The 25,406-nt window shown below is 35.0% G+C and overlaps 1 protein-coding gene across 1 annotated transcript in view; it reads right to left on the bottom strand.

Annotated features, from left to right (window-relative positions):
• The window catches only part of LOC128992212 (GRIP and coiled-coil domain-containing protein 2), a 30,034-nt gene extending 5,221 nt beyond the window's left edge, over positions 1-24,813 (bottom strand). Inside the window, exons 1-14 of the mRNA XM_054415677.1 lie at positions 24,634-24,813; positions 21,644-22,130; positions 20,834-20,973; positions 13,787-13,873; positions 11,100-11,284; positions 9,827-10,005; positions 8,536-8,636; positions 7,504-7,647; positions 7,021-7,211; positions 5,940-6,165; positions 4,665-4,832; positions 3,521-3,957; positions 2,656-2,836; positions 591-797 (exon numbers count right to left, since the gene is read on the bottom strand). Coding sequence (XP_054271652.1) covers positions 591-797; positions 2,656-2,836; positions 3,521-3,957; positions 4,665-4,832; positions 5,940-6,165; positions 7,021-7,211; positions 7,504-7,647; positions 8,536-8,636; positions 9,827-10,005; positions 11,100-11,284; positions 13,787-13,873; positions 20,834-20,973; positions 21,644-22,130; positions 24,634-24,636 — 2,736 coding nt within the window. The 5' untranslated portion in view covers positions 24,637-24,813. The remainder of the gene's footprint in view (positions 1-590; positions 798-2,655; positions 2,837-3,520; positions 3,958-4,664; positions 4,833-5,939; positions 6,166-7,020; positions 7,212-7,503; positions 7,648-8,535; positions 8,637-9,826; positions 10,006-11,099; positions 11,285-13,786; positions 13,874-20,833; positions 20,974-21,643; positions 22,131-24,633) is intronic.
• Positions 24,814-25,406: the final 593 nt, after the last annotated feature.

Genomic DNA, 25,406 nt, shown 5'->3' with positions numbered 1-25,406 from the left:
ACAATTTGAATAACAACCAGTGAGCGGTATTGGTCACATTTCCCCCAAGTTTCACACAAATAGAATAACAAAAATCACCGAACAAATATCAAAAAGCTAATTATAGAAAGATTCTTTCTGCCATCTGTTACTGATATTTAATGTTATTAGTTTTTTACAGCTGTGATCGTTGGTGTTGAACCTTTTTACAATCATACTAGCCTAATAGCCAACATTTTAATTTTCAAGATGTAAAGGATTTGTGGTTTCAAGAAACATGATAAAAAACAAAACATTTAAATAATTACTATGCATGTAATCAAGTTGTGTCGTAGTTTTATTCTGTCTCAATATAAATTTATGAAACAAGAATTTAAACAAGGATTGCAACATTAAATACACAATTGGAGATTAGCATCCAACATGGGACCTTGGAAGCTGAAGACCACTCTACCACTAGAGTAGCGTGATCCCCAGTAGTAACTAATTAACTAGAGAGACAAAACCTAACATTTCCTGTGTTTCTTTATAGGATAACAAATCTACGGAATGCTAACAAAATGTTTTCAACGTAAAAATTAAGGATTTACGCATAAAGTGTGTTTTCTTGCCTCTCCGTCTTCTCTCTCTAGCAGCGGGGGCTCTTGTCGGATTCCGGCCCCCCCGCCAACAACTACAGGGAGCTCCTCCGCCACTGCTGCAGTCTCCGGCTCCTCTGTCAAGCTACGCTCCCGCAGCTGACATCTGACTCCCTCCAGTTCCTTGGTCAGGGACGCCAACTGCTCCTGCAAACTCTTCTCCTTCTCCTCCAATTGACTCTGGTAAACAATTAAGTCATGGAATGCCAGAACAAAAATGTACTCAATTAATTTGAATTTTTAATGTTCATGTTTAACTATTTACAGCTGAGATTTCTGCCTCGAAATATGTCTGGCTACGTTTGAGAGCATGCAACATTGGTTGGCAAAGCAACATCACAGACAATGCTCATAATTGGTTGAAAATGTTGGTTTCCTGAAGAGTCGTTGCTTCAGTTAGTCACCGGCATCGTCTCTATTCTTGTACAAGGGACACTGTACATGTATGTACAAGCTGTTCTGAAAATTCTAGATAATTTTCTTGTCTCGCAATCTTTTTTCTGTTAACTGCGCACTCGCTAATTATAACTCATGATATACATCTTTAATTGAAGTAAGAATTTAAAAGAATCTAATTTATGTTATTTGGTCAAATAACTCAGTAGATAAAGAACAATAGTGCTTGATGGTAAATCTGTGTGTGCATACCTTTTAATTTAAGACCAAAATTAAGAAAATCGGTTGGAGAGAAGGACCAAACCAACTCGGAAAAGAAAAAGTCAATATGTTTTTAATATATAGATAAATAATCATGATATACTGCAATTATTTGTGTACCAAATTTTTTTCTATCTAGAACTTGTAAAACAAATTTATAGCTGAAGTAAGTCTTTTTCATAAATTTTCAATTTGAGTTTGCCAATTTAAATGAGAGTCTATTTTTATTCCTAAATAATAAACTGAATTTTGAGAAACTATCAAATTTGAGTTTGAATAAAGAGTTATCTTGTCTTTTATATTTGAGACAGAGAATTGTATCAGCTGTGTTTTGGATACATTCATGGAGAGGCTGTTGACAGTAAACCAGTCCTCAAGGGAATAGAGCTCTCTGGTAATTGTGTGATTAATGTCAACATCTTTTTTCTCTTTGAAAATTATTGCTGTGTCAACTGCATACTGAAATATTGGAATTCTTTATACACTTCCTAAGTCATTTACAAATAAAATGAATAGACATGGTCCAAGAATTAATCCTTGAGGCACTCGAAACGGAACCATTTAATTGAGCCTCTCATAGGGTGATAAAAGTGATAAAAGATGATACAGCTTACAATAAGTCTTCCTTTCTGTTTGACTTAATTGAAAAGTTATAAATCAGTAATATACATCAGCACAATCTGTTGGTCTGGAGACAAATGTTACATTGAGGATGGAATGTCTAATTAATCAATAAAAGGTTACAGTACCTGCAGACTGCCTTGTGGGTTTTGTTAATCCAGTAGGATTACGTACGTTTCGGCAAATATATTGCCATCATCAGATCCAGAACTTGAAGGTTAAAATCTTGATTTTTCGACACACATGGTCACGTCAAAGTTTAAAATAGAACACATACACAAAACGAACATTAAATACATGTAGGCCTACTATTAAAAAACCGAACAGGATATAATATGATGCAAGCATCTCTCTTGCCGAGTCTCGACTGGTGGTCGTCAGGTCCTGTGAACTGGACAGAGACCGACACTTATGATACAGGATGCCTTGGGGTCAGAGTCCAGTTCACAGGACCTGACGACCACCAGTCGAGACTCGGCAAGAGAGATGCTTGCATCATATTATATCCTGTTCGGTTTTTTAATAGTAGGCCTACATGTATTTAATGTTCGTTTTGTGTATGTGTTCTATTTTAAACTTTGACGTGACCATGTGTGTCGAAAAATCAAGATTTTAACCTTCAAGTTCTGGATCTGATGATGGCAATATATTTGCCGAAACGTACGTAATCCTACTGGATTAACAAAACCCACAAGGCAGTCTGCAGGTACTGTAACCAAAAACAACTACATTATGAAGAATGTCTAATTGTTTAGTTTACCTTGTAACACTGGACTAGAGTGTCCAGACTGAGTTTCTGTGAACGGTGTTCAGCGACAGCCCTCTCCAGCTGTTTGGTCTTGTCATTCAGAGCAATGTTGAGGTTGACACATCGCGTCTCAGCAGCCTCTCTCTCATGATTGGCTGACACTAGCTCGCCCTGCAGCTTGTCTATGCGCGTCCTGGGGTCACAAGGAGTAATGTTTGAGCATTTAAGAAATGTGAAACCCTGTATTAGTCTTTTGGGGCTTTTAGGGCTCAAAATGAAAATTTATAATGGGCTGGCTGGATATAAAAATAACTGCTACCAATATCAGAAATCAATAAAAATGTAAAAAAAAATTTAATTCAACTTTTAAAATGCTAGGCCTACCTCTTGTTACAGTAAAATTTATACTTAAATTAGTTAGACATTATCATTAAAACTGAGCTCTCCTTGAATACAATCATTGACATTTGGATGATTTATAATTAAACTAAATTTGAATTTAAACTCCTGAAATACCATGAGAATAATACCCACAGTCTTAAACAATGTAAAAAAACATACAATACACACAGAGTTTAACCAAAATCGATTTTTTTTAAATAATCTATTTCAGTGCACTTTGTCAGTGGCTCAATTAAACCAGATTCAGTTTTATTGCAAGAATCAACCAATTCAAAACTAATCTGCGCAGAACATATTAGATATTTAATGCTTGGCTTTAAATCTGTAGTTCGCTGGTTTGATTCTAAATTATATACATCCTGGATCCCTGCCATTCAGCCCAGTTGTGCTATAAATTAATCAAAACAAGACTAAGGTTTTGACTGTTCTCTTACAAAAACTGTAAAGAATGCTAATGACACGAAAAAAATCGTACGCAGTTTCATCCAGTTTGGCCTTCAGTGTCTGGTTGAGCTGGCGCAGTTCCTCCGCTCGTTGTATAGCGTCTGTCTCCGCCTGACTAGCAGCCGAGCTCTGATGTTTCCGCAGCACACTCGCCGCTCGTACCTTGTACTTGTCAAAGTCTGCCCGCACTGCTGCCAACTCCTCCTCCCTGGTCTGCAGTGTGCTGGTCAGTGTTGCCACATGTGAGTCCAGACTTGCCACCTGCTGGGACAACTCTTGCTTCTCCTTCAGCATGATGTCCGTGTTGGTCTGCACTGCGGACGACAATGATGCCAACTCGAGTGTGGCTGCCTCAGCGCTGGCGCGTTCACTCTCCAACTGTGCGCTTAGCTGTCCTGCACGGCGCTCTAGTTCCACCATGTTCTCCTCACATTGATGGAGTGTGGCTCGAGTGCGGCTCAGCTCCTCCTGCGCATTCAAATTATTTTCTGAGAGGAACTTTTCAAACTATTTTGAATTTTACTTTTTCATTAATTTTATTCATTCATTCAATTCCACTAAGCACTGGTTGGTTTTGTTATATATATATAATACAATATTATAATAAGCATAAAAAGGCAAAGTAGGTTTACATTTCTAAATTTACAGCTCCTGTGATTCTGAATTATATCTTACCAAAAACAACCACCATGATTCACTTAAGTTTCGATTGAAACAGCTGGAATACAAGGAGTGTAATACCTTTGTAATACCAAATTTGCATGTGGTTAGTTTATGGAAAATGAGTACAATATTCTTTTACTTTTATTGATGTTATTGTTTCATTAATTTATTTTGCTGTGCCTATTTAAAATTTATATTGTATTTTTATTTTATTATTATTATTATTATTAGGCTACTATTATCTTAGTAATTGTCTTGATGTAATGTATAAGCAGATGTATAACTGAAATCTACTCTAGTATTACTCAATGGTCAATAAACTTCTTGATTCTTGAAGTAGTCACATAAATTTGAATGGTTAACACTTTTGTGTATTGGACAGGAAATTAGGTAAAAGTAATTTAAATCAGCGCTTTCATTCAGTGGCTCAATTCAGCTCTGTTCACTTGAATCTTTTAGAATAGAATGCCTAGTTCTAGTCAATAGTTATATGTAAGGGGGAAGAGGGGTACCTGAGCCTGTTGACACCTGTTGTCCTCTGTAGTCACTCTGTCCTCCAGTAGTCTGATTTGCTCCTGTAGGGAGTCCCGGATGTCCTGGAGAGTCTGTACCTCAGCCTCCAGGCTAGACACTCTGCCTCGCTCAGCTCCCAGCTGTGCATCCAACTCTGACAGGCTCTTCTGTAACCAACAAAAATGTGACCAAGCTAACACTTCCAGGTGGTTTGACAACCTGTCACTTGTAAAAAGACACTCCTATGGTTTGACGAGACGTTCTTGCAACACGATAAATTTTGGCATCTGACCACGGACCAGTGAACTATTTTGAACTAGGACTTTATACAGCACACATTACCCATGACTTACTTTACAGCTGCTCTAGGTGTTAGTAAGTGGGATGGAGACAGATGTATTATTTTCAAACAAGAAAAATATGAAAGGTTGGAAATTATAAATTCAATCATGACTAGCACTAACAATTATTCTGAACAGCAAAGGGCAAAACAAGAGATGGTTTGGCGTGACTTGGGAAAAAAACATGGGGAAAAACATTGGAGAGAAATGTTATGTGGATCGATCAGGTTGAAGCTATTTTAAAACGTTTTTATTAGTTCGCTTTCTTGTCCGGTACAAATTTTGCAATCAATTTCATACTAACTTCCCGATGAGCTAGACACATGAAACTTGAAACATAGCTCACAAATGGATGACAATGCAATATTATATCATTTAATTTTCATATTTCCCTAGAGCTACGCCTATTACACCTGTTCTAAAAATATAAAACAATCATTTCAAAGTAAAGATAAAACATCTGATTACAGATAATAAGGTTTTGGTTGTTTATTAGGCCATATAAAATAGATTTTACATATTTACACATTAAAGACTAAAAAGTATAAATTATTTTATACTTTTTAGTGTGTTTAAAAACGTGGCATTTTTAAAAAGTATTTTTGTTCATAAATTATTTATCTTACTGTGCATTGATGTTTTCATCTTTTGAAAGGATGTTTACCAGTTTCTTTGACACTTAGACTTGATAGTGCACATTGTTTTTAAAACATTTTAGGTCACCATGGAAGCTACCTCTGTCCCCTGACAAAAATACAGTAATCCAATCCAATAACTGAAACTACTTTAGATAAAATGTTATGCAGTTTTTTAAAAAAGCGCATAAGATACATTCAAGACCAGATTGCTTAACACCTTGATTAAGGCCTGGATAAACAAACATTTGCGATTGGTATAAAAAAAGTATAACTTAACTATAAAACACAGCTCTACCTCATAGTTCTGTATTTCCAGGGACAAAACACCCTGTTTCCTCGCCTCCAGTTTGGCAGATTCCACAGTCTTCTGCATGGTGGCCATCTTGTCTTGCTCCTCCTTCAATCTCTCCTTTAGTTCTGTGACCTCCTTCGCCTTCTCCTTCCTTATCAGTTCCTCAGCAACTTTCTCCTTCACAGCTGTCTCCAGTTCTGCTTCCTTGACAGCCAGAGTTTGGGCAATGCTAAAAAGTTATAAAGAAAGATTTGAATGCTGTACTTCTTTATTTAATTGGTATGGAGATTATTAACTACCAAGTATTTAACAACAAGCAAAAGGACCTACTTTTTAATTATTTTTGTGGAGATAGCATGTTTAAAATATGGTATGGCTTAATAGATCCGAATGGGGAAATACTCTGACAAAACTTTGCTCTATACACAAAAATTAGAATATTTCACTTTCACTGACAGCAGGTTAAGTGCAAGAAAGGGCCATGTGGCCCTAACTTTGCCTGTTGAAATAAAGGATTTTCATTTTCAAAGACAGGTTTGAGTTGGAGAGATTTATCTTCAGTCACAACGCAGGCCAGAAAGTAGTGACTGTCGGGATCCATGCAGACCACTACATCTGGCAGATCATTCAGGAAGGACCCAAGAGTAAAGAGAATTGGGCTGTGGAGGGGAGGGGTGTGTTCGTGTCAAAGTATGTGAGTCGCATCTTAGTCAAAGTCCGCTGTACAACATGTTTGTGAGTTCCTCTATTAATGCATGCTCATGTAGAATAACTACCCAGAATCAAAAAGGAACATGAGAGAAGAGCGTTTTACTTTGTTTTAGGACGGAAAACTAAAATCGCTGGAAGGCTTAAGAAACCTCCTAATAAGGGAATTTATACTGTTTTGAACTATGGGAGTGTTGATTGAAGAAGTATACGCTGTGGTGAATGGTGAGTATTTTAAATGTGAACAAAGTTTTATGTGATAAAAGTATGAATCATGCAATTATAATACAAAAATTATACCTCTGAGGGACACCATGGGGAAAAACTAGTTTTTAATAGGTCTAGTGGTAAAAAATGTAACTGCTTGTGCACCAACCTATCCCGTTCTTTGATGGCCAGATCAAGGTTAGTCTTGAGTATCTCAATGTTGGTCTGAGCCTCCTCCAGTTTAACCTTGAGGTTAACCTCTGAGGTCTTGGCGTCTGTCGCAGCCTTCCTCAGAACCTTTACCTCTTTACGCTCGGCTTCCAGGTCGTCTGCCAGTCGATCCAGCTCTTGCTGCAGCGTCTGTCAACAGATAATAGGTAAATCAGTGATCAAGACCTTCTCTTTAACGACCTTCTGTTAACCTCCGCTTGGATTAACTTCCACTCGGATTAACTAACTGCCCAAGCAAAAACAGAGGTTGGTTTGTACTAAATTTAAAAAATGGTTGGTTCAATCTTTTTCTATTAATCTAGAGACTCTGTTATTGTTATTGCAGTTAAAAATAACGTTGTTTGAACAGGTCTGGTTTTGTTACAAAATGCACAAATAATAATTAGTTACTCTATCCAACTTAGTTGTTGTGTTGTCACACCTGCATATTCCGAGCTGATGCAGTCAACTGGTTCATTTTGTTGACCATTTCTGTTCTCTCCGTTGTCCACTTCTGTCGCTCATTGTCTAACGTCTGCTGCGTCTCAGTTGCTCGTTTCTTCAACTTTGCTGCCACTACTTTAAGCTGGAACAAAACAGAGAAGATAGAAAACAAATTGAAACACAATTAGAAATATTTACTTACACTAGCATTTTATCAATTAACAAATTTTAGACAGCTTAACGGTGGGAAACTGGGCCGTAAATTGAGTTCATCTTTAATTTTTTAACTATTAATTACTCTAGACTTTTAGTAATCTGTGTCAGAATGCTTTGCTCTATGGTTAGACGATCTTCCCATTGCAAAATCTCTTATATCAAAAGTAGAAGCCCTCATGCCTGTCTATCAGTGTGACTATGTATTTATTTGTTTTGGGACCAAATCTACTAAACTGAGATGAATGTCTACACAAAGGTCAATCATAAACCCAGCAAACACATCCTATTTGAATTCTAAAAATCTCCTAAAGCTATGCCTTTTTTTGTACGTACAAAGTTTTAAGAAAGAGTTTTTGGAAGAAATTTTACATTGTCTCCCACTAGTCCAACGAAAAACCCTACAATTTACATACAAAATACCTAATCATGTTTGCTCTATTTCTAATAATAAACATATCACACATTGTAACTAGACAATATAGCTTCAACCATTTCCCTCGATCCCATAACTACCCAACCTACACAACAGCCTACTGTGTCAAAGGTCATAAACATACGGCTCATTTGGAGTCAGTTACTGCCTCTGAAGATGACAAACAAGGTATTCCAGTTTGCTTAAAGACTACAATAAGAACTTCCCAAAACAATTTAGCTTTTTAACGTGTTTTGGGCTTTTTGAAAAATGGCATTCTCAAGGAACATTAATTAAGGTCCTATTTATTCACAGGTAAAATTTTCAGATTGTTTTGGCACTCAATCTACAGTAGGATTAGCAGTTGTTTATAGAAATCATGAGACTAATGGCTTGTCTTACCTTGCAGTAACGATCCTCGAAGCTGTCCTCAACGTCCCTCAACCTGCCAGACTCCTCTACTCGACTTACTGTGCTGGTGCTGAGATGATCAGTGTCTCCTCCTGTAGTTGTAACATATACACAGCTGATAGTAAAACAGCAACACAGCATTTAAAAACAATATTCAACAACAGTTGATTCAACAATGAGTTGTTGGAAACAATAATTGTTTAATGGTAGATTGTGAAGGTGTGAGACTCTGTATTTCAACACCAGAATAGTAGTAAGCAATATACTTTGTGAGTGCAAAGGAGATTTCACTTTGGTAGACCTAACACAACACTATAAAAATTTCTTTTTATATTTTGGTCAAAACTATTGCATTGCTATCTTGTCTTGTTATAACATGCTATGTGATTATATATATTTTGTGTTAAAACCAATTATGATATTATCTTTCTTGAGTACTTAGCAAATTTTTTTTTTATAGAATTAATTGAACCCAGTTTTTACCACTTTACTATGTTTTATGCCACTCATATTATAGTCCGTTCGCAAAATGTGGGCGGTTAGGGGAAGTTCCCCCACCACCTTTCTGTTCTGAATTCATCTTGCAGCTGATTGACATTTGATTGTTAATATTCTAATGGTAGCGGGTGGTTACAAACGAAAACATAACTCTCAGAAAAGTTTTAAGTAATGATTGTTAAGTCCTTAACATATTGGATGCTGCCTGCAGGTAATCCCGCGCGCCATGCCTTCTTGAGAGTGACATCATCGATCGAGGGTGCCCTTGTCGTCTAAATATAAATGTGTTATTAGCCATCTAACGCTGCCCTGAGAACGTTCAGTGTAGGATATATTAAGTTGTAACAGTATATTAAGTTACTAGTCCTGAAAATAGGTGTTTACCGGACAAGTTTGGTGGTTCCCGTGCGAGACAAAGTCATGTGCGGGATTACTCTACAAGTCCGGTAAATACATTTTGGACGAGTGACGTACTATATTTTACGCCATACAGTACTACTCTAAGCTAACTTAAGAATAAAAATCTGGACCAATTCTTATATTCCCACCGACTAAAGAATTAACAATAACTACTCTTAACCCCTAAGCGAGGTTATGTTTTTGTTTATAACCACTCATTGCCAAATATAATCAGCTGGTTGGTGTCCAGTAAAAACTCATTACAGTACAATAGTACGTAATGAAACCCCATTTGATTAAGCTGGCGGCAAACAGCTGTTTCCTGGACTAAATCCTTGAGTGGGAAGTTTGTTAAAACAGCGTAGGGTGGCGTAAATGTTATTACCTTGGTGTTCTCTCAGTCTAGACACCTCAGTCTCCAGTTCACTCACTGTGTTGTTGGCAGCACTGAGCTGATCTCTCAGCTGTTTGATTGTATTGTTGCTCACGTTTTGTTGACTGTCCAGATCCTGCAGTCGAGCTGAAGCGTTACTCAACTCATCTCGCAACTGGCTCATCGTATTACTGTTAAAACATATCAAATTAGAACATCTTAATCTATTAGTGTTTATTTGTTTGTCTTAAGTGTTGTAAATTAGAAATATACATGAACAGATGTTTATTAATTATAAAAACAGTTGGTAAATGTGTTTTTGATTATTTGTGGTTTGTGTATTGTTTTTTTTTTTATATGTGAATAACGTTTGATATTATACTTGAGACAAGTGAACAAAATATGTGATGCCACACAAACCCAAAGTATTACAAATAGTATGAATATTACGAAAGCTATCTACAAAACCACTTGGTTAATCTATTAGTGTTTATTTGTTTGTCTTAAGTGTTTTAAAGTAGAAATGAGGAAATATACATGACCAGATGTTTATTAATTATAAAAACAGTTGGTAAATGTGTTTTTGATTATTTGTGGTTTGTGTCGTTTTTTTTTATATGTGAATTACGTCGAGCTATCTTCAAAACCACTTGGAGAGGAAACCGAAAGGATTTTATTTCTTTAAATAAACTAAGGAGGACAGCTAAGTATGACCTTTTCCAGTGTTTTTAATAATTTGTCAAGAGAATGGTCAGGAAGTAAGGAAGACTTACTACTCTAGAGAACATCCCCAGAAAGTGCCACTTCGCCCACTAGCTACACAAATAACTATTTAAGACAGTATGCTATTTACACATTGCAGTAACAGTCTAAGAATGAGTACAAAGACCAAGTTATTTCAACTCTCCAAAGTATTAGGCTTACTAGACCAGAGTTTAGAAGAGAGAGAAGTGGCCAGCTTTGCACCGGCCGATTGATTGATGGTTATTCTTGGTCCTTAAGGAAGGTCTCTCACTACTACCACCACCCTTCCTCCTTAAGAGGCTGCCAATGTGGCTACTGCTGGCATCAGTGATTTCCCCTCAAATTTAAACCAAGGTTGAAGAATTTGTAAAACCGTTAATCATTTCGCAAGTGTCTACATAAGAAATTCATGGAGAGAGAAAATGAACCCAAGAGTGGTTGGAAAATACAGGTAGGTCTGATAAAATGAGTTCCAGTATCGTTAACTTAACATTTTATGGCTACAATAAACCTGTTAAGGTGAACTGAATTGCATTATCACCTGTTGGCCTCCTGTTGGTTGGTGAGTTCTTGCAGTTGCTGGTTCCTGTCGGCCAGATCGTCTCTCAACTGTTTGATGGTACTGAGGTCGCAGTTTTGCTGATTGTTCAGCTCACTGACTTTCTTCTCGTACATGGACACCACTTCCTTCAGCGAAGAGATAGTTTCACCTCGTCTGTTCAACTCCTGTGAAAATTATATTTTTCCTACAGTCACCTGACAAAGTGATATAATTACAGACCAAAAACATTAACTGTTTATTTCTTGAACAACTGAAAAATATTGGTAAATGGGTAGTGACTATTGCTGAACTATCTATATTGTGTGATAATAACAGTTTGCCAGTATTAGACAAATATTTCAGCACAACATATCAAACCATTGATGACCAAAAATATTAACTTATTACCGTATTTCTTGAACAACTGAAAAATTTTGTTCAAAGGTTTATTGCGGACATTTTCCATCACGATGGTAAAAAACAATACACAAAGTTTCGGGATCTGGAATCTGATCCCGTCCTCAGGTGAAAAAATCTTAACTAACACATTACATCTAACAGTACACAAACGTCCAACCTAAGTTGGAATACACTACAAGGGTAGTAGTAAAAAAAAAATGTCCCCAATAAACCTTTGAACAACATTAACTCACCATCACCAACAATTAACTTCAAACAAAGAACTGAAAAATATTGGTTCATAGGTATTATAGTCGAACTAACCATGTGTGCAAATAAGTTTGCCAGTATTACAGACCTTTTAATGCAACACCATCACCAGCAAGTGCAATTTAAAGCCAAATTAATCATCAAGAACATGAAGACATTTTAAATGCCCCAAGAAGAAAAATATGACAGCACTTACAACTTTTCCCTTTAACTTTAAAGGAACAAAACAGATTCAATAAAAAAATATTCCCTTAAGTTAAAAGTTGAGGAGACTACGACATTGATTGAGCTGCCATTGAGTCTGATAGAATATAAATTACTCCATGAATCACTATTTGATTAGTAATGGAGTTAGTTAAAAGCTCGTCAATATTATTGTTTGGAATCAATCAACCATGATGTTGTCAATAATTAATTTGACAGTAAATACAAAATACAAATACAAGATTTGGGGAAGTATAGCATAACAAATATGTGGATCATAAATTGTCTGATGCAATTTATATATAGATACAATTTGGCTCCGTACATAGTTGGATTTGTTACAAACTCTTATTACATAACCTAACAGGAGCTAAAGGTGTTGAGAACCTAAACCTATATTTCCAATCTAACACAAACTATCCGCCATAGCATAGATACATGACAGTCTAAAGCTGCATCACTGCAAAATAACAGCAAGGCAGCATTTGTCTTAAAGTGGAATATAGCATAACTTGATAGTTCGACACTCCCTGTAAGTTGATAAGTTTGTTTATGTTTCTCAAGTTTTATCTATCTATTAAATTTGTTTGATTCATCTCACCTTTTAAAAATAATCTCCCTGATGTGTGTATATGTCCAGTTTACTACAGTTTGACATTTAGATAGTTCAACACCCCCTTAGACCACAAAGATTCTAACAACTTTTTACTTTTCTTTGAAATGGCGACCATACAAAGGTAGGCATTTTAAGCCAAGTATGAATGGAGATCGAGTGTAGGATGAGTGGCACGATCTTGTAGTCTTGTTAGTGACTAAGCCGACATATTCCTTAGACACAGCTGTTAATTAATAGCCCATACAGCTAATGGCAACTAAAGGGACCTACAGTTTATAGTGGAATCCGAACCACATTTTTTCCTTGGTATTAACAAATTGGTCTATTCAGGTTCTACTGTATTTTATTACTCTTAAAGACTTAACTTTCTCTTGTTAGTTTGTACCTAACCATGTCAGTTGTCTCAAATGAGCCTACATAATATTTACAATAAATCAAAAGCAAAAGAGCTTTGTTACAATGCATATGTATGTTAACTCTTAAGTACTATCCATAAGCCAAATTTCTTAACTACTATCGTGGGGTCTGAGGGACCACATTTTATTTAAAAAATTTTGTGAAAAAAATTTTTGTATTTCATATTTATACATTGTGGGTTTTGTTGTTTATATATATATTGTTTATATATGTTTATATTGTTGGGTTTATAGTTGGCAAAGCACGCTCCACAAATTTTTGCACGTTTTGTGCAAACACCCCGTCCTTTTATTTCTATTGTAGAAATAAAATGTGAGTTTGGACTTGTAGCCAGTAAAAATACACCATTTTTCAAATGTCGACGTTACAATAGTTACTGCACATATTACATTCAAAAGTCATTACAATCTATCCAGACACGTATACTATCGAAGGTACCATGGACCGGACAATGCTAAAAACACAGTAGCATTTATACTATCCACGGTCTACAAGACCACACTGTACAAACTTAAAACTTGCAGTAATACTATCGTAGGTCTGTCAGACCTCAAAACATAAATAGCTCGAGACAGGAGAAGAGTGACACAACCTCACTTTTACCACACAATGTCCAGGCCAAGACTGGAAGGTACTGAGCGGAACCAGTTTAGGGGATGAGAGGGTGGGGAGGGAGAGCATGGCAAAATGGCGGGGCGGTCCTGCAGACCTATGATAGTACATAAGGGATAAACAGAAGCAATTTAAGTATCCTTATACAGTTACTAATGTTAAGACTAACCTCATTCATGCTGGTCATTTCTGAGAGAAGTTCCCTCTTTTCCTGGCAATCTCTTTGAAGCTGCCCTTCAAGTGACCGAAAAGATTGCTAAAAGTCAAAATATTTAAATTATGATCACAAATCACTGAAAATAAAAATCATAAATTTCACGAAGTTTCTAATACAGGGTTATTACAAATGATGTTCATGATTTCATACATACATAAACTATAGTTTTATTTGTTGTACAAAGAATTAAAATGGTTACAACTTTTAAAAAACTCAAAAAGTTTCGACACAGATACACAGAACTACAAATGCTCGATACGGGAACCCCTTGTGGTACGACAGATGTCAATAATGTAGTCAAGCTCTTGCTAGACTTTGAAAAGTGTGTCTAGGTCTATTGTTTCGATAGCATTGATAATCCGTTGCTGGATCTCAAGTATGCTATCTGATAATGGTGGTGTGTACGCCTTATCTTTGATGTATCCCCACAAGAAAAAAATACAGGGGGTGATGTCCGGAGATCTTGTAGGCCAGTTCAGGGGTGTGTCATTATTCGGACCACCGAGCTCGTTCCATATCTCAGGCAGCACATTGTTAAGTTCAGCCCTACTACAAATAACATTCAAATGCAGCCATTTCTCATAAATTTCAAGTGTCACTTGACAATATAGTGGTTACTAGGAGGATAATCGTTAAACCTGGTTCTTAAGTGTCGTCTCACACTAATAACAGATTGGTTAATGTAATATTCCAACTGGCAAAAAGCTTTCCTGCCTTCAAATTCAGCCATTACACAACACTTACAACAATTGACTTGACAAACAGCTGATATGCACCCAAACCAATGTAAATGAAAGAAAGGTTAAGGGTGTAGCATAGAGCACAAGGGCCTAGATTTTTTAGGATTTTTTGAGAGGATAGCAGGCTTACCTGAATGGGAAAGAGTCCAAACTGGCACAGGAAACACAAAACATAACTTTACACTATATACACAAAACATTAGAATATTTCACTGTCACTGACAGCATTTTCAACTAAGGAAGAGAGAGTTTTTTAGACCATGTAAATGAAACTTTATGAGTTTTTCTTTCCAATGGTACCAACTAAAATAGTCTTGAAACAAATTAAACCAGTAATATTTATAATTAAAATCAGGAACAACATTTGTAATAACCCTGTACTGTACTTAATCCAAACATGGGTCAGTAAATAACGGCTTCTGTGGATTATCCTTTAAGGGATGATATCTGTGGAGGTGTTAAATTTAATTGCTACATCCAACCATGAATTTTATCCTTAATTCTACAGCCTGTATGTTATCTATGTACGAGTACAGTAATTTAATTCCAAAGTTTTGTTACGAAAATGTTCTTGTTTGTCTTTCAAAATCATCAATACTTAAACTATGATTATGTGCTAAGTAAAATTAATAGTACCGTATTCCTAAATAAGTATAACTCACAACGATTTGTATAGACAGTGTTTCTCAGTTTTCATTATGTTGGTTGTACTGGCTTTTAATGTAATAACTATTACTGTACTCATGTAGTCCTTTCCTTGACATTATTATTGCCTATAGTTTACTGACGAATAATTAGAATAGCATGAATGCCTGCTTGCAGTAACAGGGGTGGCTTTTAACAGTTAGAAGTTAGATTATAAAAACCACCCTGAAGACTTTGGTTTATTCTATACAGTAGAACCTCAATTACTCGAACCTCAATATCTCGAATTCCTCAATATCTCGATTTTTTTTAAATCCCCTTGAAATCCACATTAATCATAATGTTAAAAGTACCTTTATAAGTCGAAGTTTCTAAATATTTAACCTCAATAAGTCGAATTTTAACAACTTTTGAACAGTAACATTCTACCTCTATAACTCGAATTTTCCCGTCATCGAGCCTCAGTAACTCGAAGTTTACCTTTATAAGTCGAAGTTCGCATGAATGTGCCTCAATAATTCGAAGTTTTGCCATAACAGTGCAAGTCAGTTGTGATTCCTGTCGAGACGTGAAAATCAAACTTCCTGTGTTTGCTTCCCGTGTCTGTTTGGCTAGGCACTGTAGTCAGTGTAGTTTACCCGTTTTGCCAAAGTAGATTCAGTACTTAACTACATTACGATGCATTTTGTTTATTATTTTAATCACACTAGAATTTTCCCTTTAAATATTACTCTCTACAGTCTACATACTTTTTGTATGTACAGTATTGTACCTATTCAGTATTTTTGTTGCTACAGTACCTAGCTTGTTTTTACAGTACATATAAAGAGGTTGACTAACGTTTGCTTTAATCAAACATTATACACAGTAAATGTAGTTCCGTGTATGGATGATATATACTGTATTATTGTTTTGTACAGTATTTAAACTATTTTTTTTGTCATTTAAAATGTTTTTTATGTACTTTATCAAACTTATTGCCAAATAATAAATACAGTACTTTATGTGCATTCAAATTGTTTTATTTTGCTTCCAAAGTTACTCTTCAGTAAGTTACGTATAAATACAGTTTGAGTTCGATTATTAAGGTTTAACATGTATAAGTCGAGTTATAAAGGCCATGACGTAACATCACTGTCAGACCCCAACACCTCAGTATCTCGAACTTTTTCATATGGAACCTTCATAACTCGAACCTCACTAACTTGAAAAACTTGATAACTCGAATTTTTATCATAACCCCTTCAGATTCGAGATATTGAGGTCCTACTGTATTATACTAGTCGCCATCGCCATACCCGTGCTTAGCAATGGGGAAGAGCTAAAGAGAATATTTATGTTCTATAGTTGAATAACTTCTTGATCAGCATCGTACATGTTATTAATTAGCTGAAAAACAAAAAGCCATACAATAACACTAGTAATAATATATTTACACTTATACTGTTGGGAAGCTCACTTAGTCTACAGGTTTGCTGTGGGTGGGGGGGGGTATTTAGCATATTCTATGAAATGCAGAGACTGCATCACAACCTGTGATTACAAGGAAAATGAATAGGTTGCTGCAGATATCTGGAGGGAGTTAAGAACACAAAACACTGAAACATTTTTATTATTTTAGTTATTAGCGGCCTCCATTTCGAAACGACTTGATCAAACTTGACCATTGACAGCCGGGGCCGAGATAATGTATTCAAGTACTTGTATGCCAAGTTTCATTAAAATCGGTTCACGCATATGGGTGTTATAACCAATTCATGGCAACCCAGCATCCTTTTACAGCCGCCATTTTGATAATGTCACTACGGACGACTGAGGTCCTTAAAAATTGGGGTCTGGGCGGTTTTAAGTTCAGGGACTTGTATACTAAAACTACCTCAAGTTGCATGTTCCCTGCCAGAACTGAAATATTTTTCGGCTACCCATCCCCACTATTTAAAGTAAAGGCATCCCATTGGCCAAAATTAACGCTAGATTTATTTCTGTTCAACATAAAAAAAAAACTACTATTAGCCTAGTGTAAGATTATTGGTGATATTCCTCCTAAAGGTGCAATTGGCTTTACATATTCTATCAAAAAAGGGCCTTCTCAACGGCTGTTCCCTAACTATTTTGCGAATGGTTAGGGTTCCATTACCCACTTATCAAAACCAATCATGAAATTACTTTTCATCAGCATTTTCGACATGCATACTTTTGGTTAATTTTAAGAAACGGAAACAACCTCTAGGTTTTATTGTTATATAAGGATGCTCCGTTTACCACCGTGGCTATTTTTTAACGTTGCTTGGAGCAACAGGCAGTACCTGGTTAAAATCTCCTCCAAACAATATTTTTCCTGTCCATTGGAGCTTGTCAAAGTACTTACTTAATGAACAAATGTATTGCCTGTAGGAACCTAATTCATCTTTATTCCCAGGTTGTTTTCTAAGAGTGGTCGTTAACGTTATTCCACTTCATACAAAAAATAGTGATTAAACACTACAATAAATCTAAAATTAAAAATCTTGGTAAAAAAAAGTGTAGAATAAATCTATAACATATGTTTTGAAATAAAACCAAAGCAGAAGTTTTTCATTCAATATTGAATAGTTTTTTCATGTTAAACATTCCTTCAACAGTACAATAAACTTCAAATTAAAAGAATAAACTTCATTATTTTTTCAGCCATTCTAAGTTGAATTCCTTTGAATTGAGCCTTCTCCTATGATTCTACTACTTATCATACGCTAATTAACTTAAAAATACACAAGTTTGAAAATTGTGCAGTAAAATAATTGATTTCAAGACGTAACTAAAAAGTCTTAATTATTATAGGCAACGTTAACCCTGGTTTTATATAGTATACAGTACATTGCAGAATTGACAGGCAAATTAGTAATCCAAATATAATATTGTTTACTGGCTTGGTGATAAATCACCATCAGCTGTATTGAAGTAAACAAAAATCAGCAGTAAATGGCTTCTAATGCTATTCTTATAGAGGACAATTTATGATATATCTAATTTTATGTTAAAATTTGGGGGATTTCAATATTTTTCCCACCATCACGGGATTGAGACCTATAATTCGAGCAGTCTACCATCGTTCTACGACTTCCCAGTCGCCCACAATTTTATCGCAAAGAATCGCTTTACGTAATTAATATATAGATATAAATGTATATGAATTTGAACGGATGGTGTTTTTGACCTCTGGGGACATAAAAAAAAGTAAATCGGTCCTGGGTCCAGGTCTTTTCATAAGACCTACGGTAATAGCTTATTCCCTATATGGAAAATTCGCTAATATTATATAAGTAGTCTTAATATTAAGAACAAACTTAGTTATAAGTTCAAAATGTCTTTAACTTTTCGTTGGAGAACCGTTGTATTCAGTAATTGTCTTACTAAATGTTGATACTACTGAAATAAGATTTTGTTGTTGTAACATCAGAGTTGACAAAATATAATGTGCAATTTATGTAAACAGAAACAAGCTTTGTGCGTCAATATTTTTCTCTAGTTTCAAAAAGGGTCACTTTTGCTCATTAGTAGCACAAAATAACTATTCTTTAAGTTTATGATGATGATATAGATTCAAGATGTTATTGACTCCAGAAGAAAGACAAGAATGATAGCATTATCAGCTGGTGGATAGTGATAGCAGCATTGCTATCTTCCTGTCACTGAACATGGCAAATAAAACTCCAAGTTATAACTTCCAATTTATCTGTGAATAAACTTTGTTCGAACTTGTACCTTTCTCATTTACTTAATGAGTCAATATTTTACAGAATAATAATATATAGCCTATGCTTACACTTTTTAACACTTAATTTTTCACAACATTGTTGAATTCACAGTAAAAACTGTATTGTTTTGAGAAGTAAGTCGACTTATGAATATTATCCTCCTACTAATAATAAGATTAATAGTAATTAATATAAAGATAATTAATTAATAAGATTGTGTTGACTTTGAAATTCTTATTAAAAAGTTAGTACTGTATGGGTTTAACAGATCTTCTCTAAATTTTCTTTCATCTTATTTAAAAAACCGGAAACAAATAGTAAATTCTAATGGGAAAAAGTCACAAGAAAGGGAAGTAACTTGGGGCGTTCCACAGGGATCAGTCCTTGGCCTACTTCTGTTTTTAATTTACATTAATGACCTTCCAATGGCAATAAGTACTAAAACTATTCTGTACGCGGATGATACAACTTTTTTTCATGAAAACAATAACCATCTTGTAGGCCTACTTCAAAATTTAGTCCATGTCACAAAATTAAACGCTTCCAAATGGTTTCATGCCAATGGCTTCCTATTAATGACCGTAAAACTCAAGAAATATAATTTACATTGAAACACAATTCTGCCTTAAATAATGAAAACAGTGCTGTCACAACAAAATTGTTGGGTCTTCATATTGATAATAAACTATCCTGGAATGAGCACATAAATTATTTGTCTACTAGACTATCTTGAGTAATTTTTCTTCTTGGTCGTCTCAAAGATGTACTGTAATTCCAAAGAACTATTTGAGATCGGCTTATTTTGCATATTTTCAGTCTGTAATAAGATATGGATTGATATTCTTGGGTGGGTGTGGAAGAATTAATGAAATTTTAATCCTACAGAAGGGGGCTATCAGAGCTAGACGAGCACTGCAAGCCTCTTTTTAAGGGTTTTAAGATTCAAACTGTAATCAATTTGTTTATTTATGATCTTGCCCTTTATATCTTAAAAAACCCTATCACCTAAAATTCAGTAATCATAATCACAATATTGATGCTTATCCGCAGGAAAAATATTAGTCCTTGTTTTATAATTGGCTAAAAGACAACCCCTTCATATAGCCTGGACGATTTTTTCAAATCTCGCCAAATAAGTCGATTGTATAACCCTGCTGCTAACCTGTTGCTTTATCAGGTCCATATATTGTTGTTTGTTTAGTCATATGTACATATTTTAGTTATTAAGCCCTATTGTTTTGACAAAATATTGAAAGTGTTTTTGATTTTGTTTTGTTTGACGATTGATGTATGATCATGATTTTGACTTTGTCGATGATCTAATGTATCCTTATGACAGTTAAAGATTTTTATTATTATTATTATTATAACTATCAAAGACTGGAAGTTATCTGAATGAAGCCTAATTCATACAGTCTCGCAAGCTTAAAGCTTGTAGAAGCACACTTTCAATGACAACAGAATCATTCCCAAAAAGCATTACATTATTGCCTCAATATTGTTGTCTACATTAATTCAATATTGCCCCAATATTGATCAACGGGGTAACAATATTTTTACAACGTTTTTGTGAAACAAAATACATTGCCTTGACAATTTAGTTGTCTTAATATTTTTATTTTTTTCAACATCGTTTCAATATTACAGTATAAAGAAACATTAAGCCAATACTGTATTGAGAAAATGTAGAAACATAACCTGTATTTTGGTCAATGTTTTCCAATATTGTTAAAATATTTTTGTATCAGCTTTATTATCCTGTCAATATTAGACTGGAATACAATCTATTTAAAAGTTTCAGGATTATTTATTATGCTGATTAAATCTTCTGCTAAAAATGTAAGTTTAGATGTAAAGATAAAAGCTGCCCCATAAGTTACCTGAACATCCTCTTTAACTGTCGTTAGCCACCTTTCCATATCTCGATGGTAACTAGCAATGTCTGAGGCCAAGCGGAACTTGTCTTGCTTCAAGATCATCAACATGTTTTGCAACTTGCTGATTTCAGATGATTTTTCACCTAAATCAGAAAAAGTTGCAAATGAAACCATGAGTACCAACTTAATATTGTTGAGTCGGGAGACTTTAGGCCCAAGGCAAGGATGTCGTGGATTAGGATCCTGGTTCTTACTACTACTTTTTATCAGTGCAGTTCACCCTTGTACTGTATCGCCTCACCCCTTGCTTTGATGGATATGTTTCCATCACATGGAAGCAGCTGGACATATTTGTTTTAGAAAACTTTAACAGACAGTCCAACATTCTATGGCAGTTCTTCGTACGTTTGTAAGAAGGAAAGATGCAGGGACATATTAGTGTTTAAGATTTCCTGTAACAGCAGGAACAAGGCTGAGAAATAATTTTTAAATTGGTTTTATACTGACATCGTGCTAATGTTAAAATATATCCAATTCTAGCAATGTAATGTAAATGTCAAAAATTGACAGGATTCAGTTTGTTCAGTTTGCAAGGCTCAAAGTCATTACAAGCAGGCTCAACAGCGGGTACAAAACTGCAAGTGTAGACACTGGCAATCGGTTCGAGATAAGCTCAAAACGATTCAGAATAAAGTAATTAGGCGGATTATAGCAATAAAATTTACTATGAATGAATCTACTGTGCATGACTAATTATGTATAGTAAAAAAGAATAAAAAATAACAAAGTGACAAAATAAAAATGTTACCTTACCTTTTTCATTATTGAAAGTTTGACGAAGCTTTATGACTTCTCTTTCCATTGTTTGTTTTTCTTTGGTTAAGCTCTCAATTTCATACAATAGTTTCTTCTTGATGGTTTCAATGTGTTTGACTTCTTCATTATCATAATTTCTATGAGTAGGTAACATTTCTTGGACATTACCAACTGAGACCGCTTTGTCACAAACACTTTCTAAAGCATTCTCATTCCCACTTGAATCAGTATTTGGACATGTTTGATTGGTGTAAACATTTTTATTTTGAGCCTGTTGAATCTCACTAAGTCCTGTGAGCCCATCATCTTCCATACTTGAAGATTTTTTAGAATCATCGACATTGATTATGCGATTTGGTGTTTCATTAGATAACGTTTGGTCTGTATCTTCATACAACACTATTAAATTTTGATTTGCATTGTCACTACTAACTTTTTGATTAGGATTCTCATCATTCAAAATATTTTCTTCTTTTAAATCCTCCTAAAGAGAAGAAAAAAACATAATTAAAGTATGTAGCCTTAGGCACTGTAAAACGTAGCCTATCTTCAAAAAGTTATAAGGTTAATGTTAGTTTTAAACGCAGCTACTAAATGCTGTAGCTAGCAGCACAGAATATAGAGTAGCCACAGAAGTCTCAAAAGATGGGGAAAAAGCGTAAGCCGATTCTTATAGTTTTCGAGTAAATGTAGCCCGCTGTTTTGGCGTTCAATCCAGTTTGAACACGCTGCGTTGTCACGCCGTGCAGTATTGGAATCCCCGTTTCCACAGGGCACTAACACTGCAATCACACCTGCGCCTGATTGGGGTGTAGCGTCTGTTACTTACTACAGTAGGTGCAGTACCAAAAGCCTTCACTGTTCTTGTACAAACAAGAAAACAAACCATAAAAAAATATTAATTCAGTCAATTGTTTCGATATTTCCTCTTTTATTTGAGATGGATGTCTGATTACGTTAACAATAATAATTAATGTTATAAATGTTACTTTATCATTGATTCAATAAATTCCTAAATTAAACTTTAATTGACATGAGTGTGTAGATTAATAGAGGCTGTAATAATAATATATCTATCTAGGGCCTATATCCTTATATATAATATGAGAAGGCGATTTCTAGGAAACACTACTCCTCCATTAATAATGGACGGATTTTTACATACAATGTGTCAAAATGAAGTATATTTTGTGTATACGCCCCCTTTCGCCGATTAATGTAATAAAAGTCCTCAGGCTATGCCTCACAGGCCATCAAAATCCCAATGTATTTCTTATGAAGAAAAGATTTTGTTTACTTAAACAGACGAATGATTTGTATTAATTACAGCTGTTCATAGTAAACACATAACACACAAGAGCGTTCGTTTTCAGAGTGAGTTCATTTTCAGTTTCGATGACTGTAGTGGAGTTGTGATGGTAGGATGACTTTAATTTTTGGGGAAGAATGTAATTTAATAATAAACTTAAAAGTTCATATTGTAAATGATTTTCAATCAATCAAACAATTGTAGAAGTATCAGTTACAGCAGTTGGTTGTGTAAAGTAGATTGCTGAGTGTAAGCAGTTTTGTGCTGCTTCTTGCATTCAGTAGGTTCAATACCCAACAAATTGCTGATTATGGCCTTACCCTCTCTCTTTGCAGCCAAATTGAAAGTACCATCGGTGGTAGACCTTTTACCAATAATTCACTCTTCCTTAGGAACCAGCGCCGGCTGGCCAAGGTAAGGCCGTTATACTCTTTTAATATTTTTGGACTTAGAGCACAGATAGATTTGAAATACTAATAAAGACACTTAATACTTGTCATATTAAATTCATACTTTTAATAACACAGAGTTATTTGAAATAATATATATAAATTTACCAATTTCTATTGCCTCTTTGGTTGAATAGTTATTTTGAGAATAATAACATAAACAATTATTTTTGATTGAAAATCATATTTTGTCATTTAGTATTTGCCATTCATTGTCCTTGATAAAATATCTATATTCTATTTTTCCCTTTATCTCTGTAATTATTAAAACTACTTGTGTTGAGAATATAATATAGAATTTTGTATAATCGAATCTCGAGTACCTTTCTTTGTGCTCACTGCCAAGCGAGCTCACCCCCCACAATATACACTATATAGTAAGTTAATAAACATTATTTAAAAGAAGTAACACATAAAAACAAACCGTTACATAGTGATTGATTACACATTATCTTTGAATTGACTCTTTTAAATCATCGGAAATTATGATTGTTATTAGTTTTGAAATAACGCCTGTGATACTTTGCAATTGCTCGAATTCGTAGCATGCTAGAAATGTAATGACATAGAATAGAATAACGATACGATACTGAATGTACTGTAGCATAAAAGTGAAAGGAACGTAACCTCAAAATGGTTGCTTGATCCCATTTTTGCGGTTTGTTTTGATGGAGTTTCCGGGTACTTTGCCCCCTTTATTCGGCAATACTGAGGACATGCTAGCAGTTTTTTTAGTAGGCCTACTGCTATCTATTGAGGTTTTGTAGCATTACGTCCACAACGTCTGGGACGTAGTACATGCTATAATATGGCTCTCCTATTGGATGAAACTAAATTCAAACATGTTCGCGCACACATCCACGCAGCGCATTATTAGCTGTCTGCGCTCCCGGCAGCGGAAGGCCATCACGCAGCCATGTAAAGAGCACTATAGCCTACTATTCTATAAATCTATCTAATAACATTAAGTTTTTGTTCTTACCAGTAAACAACTAACATTAGCAGCCTGATATTTGTCTACCAGTCAAAAAACATTAGTAGGCCTACATGTTTGACTGACATCCAAACTGTAGCATAAACATTTCAATTTACATAAATTATGTTTTTTTTAATAGGCTACCGCACATTAATTAATTTCTATTTGATTAGGCCTAATATGCCAACAACAAACGTAGACTGATATTATTACAAATAGGCCCATTATTAAGAAATCATATTCAAATACTTACCATTTTAGGACTAATAAATCCTACGGTAAACAATTGTTAATGTGTCACCATTCATAACTTATTTTTTAATACTTATAATGCAGAAATCGCGTAAGTTACTTCGATTTGATTGTTAGTAAAGTAAACATCGCCATGACAAGAAAATGACATGGTTGGTTTGGTTGACGAAGACGACAACATGACAACTCAAACAACAACAACTAACCTTCAAAACGTCAGACACAGACACACAGAACACAGAAGAACAGAACAATCAGCTGTGAGCTGTCTTAAGTTATTGTTTTTTGTTTTTGTTTTTTTTCATCAAAGACGAAAAATCATTTTTACATCAACACTAATTTGATGTTGTAACATTGTGTATAATATAATTAATCTAATATAATATATATTGCATATTAATCTAAGAATTTCATGACGGATTTCTTTTCAGTACCAACATTCAAAAGTACTGTGTATCACTTGTTTGACCTATAATTAGTTTAGTACCCTTACCAGATAGCCCACATTAATTCTATATTGAACTATCCTAAATACACTTTCTTCGGTTGGTCAGTGTAAGATTTTGCATTAATTTTGCCGATTACCATAGATGGGGGACGCCACCTACACCTTGGTACACATTTTTAACACAAATATGAGTGAAGGATGAGTGTACAATGGAGTGAGATTGTCATGTAGCTTCATTTGTTACTGAGTAAGATCAGCTGTTTCAGTAGACAGATAATTTTTTGAAGCCCAATGATTGAATAGTTGCAGCTGGGTCCGTTTTTGAA

Source organism: Macrosteles quadrilineatus, unplaced genomic scaffold, assembly GCF_028750875.1.
Source record: "Macrosteles quadrilineatus isolate MER2022 unplaced genomic scaffold, UCM_ALF_1.0 Scaffold_4__1_contigs__length_99947679, whole genome shotgun sequence".
Classification (NCBI taxonomy): Eukaryota; Metazoa; Arthropoda; class Insecta; order Hemiptera; family Cicadellidae; genus Macrosteles; species Macrosteles quadrilineatus.
The sequence above is the reverse complement of the archived record's forward strand: the minus strand, read 5'-3'. Positions and strand labels throughout refer to the sequence as shown.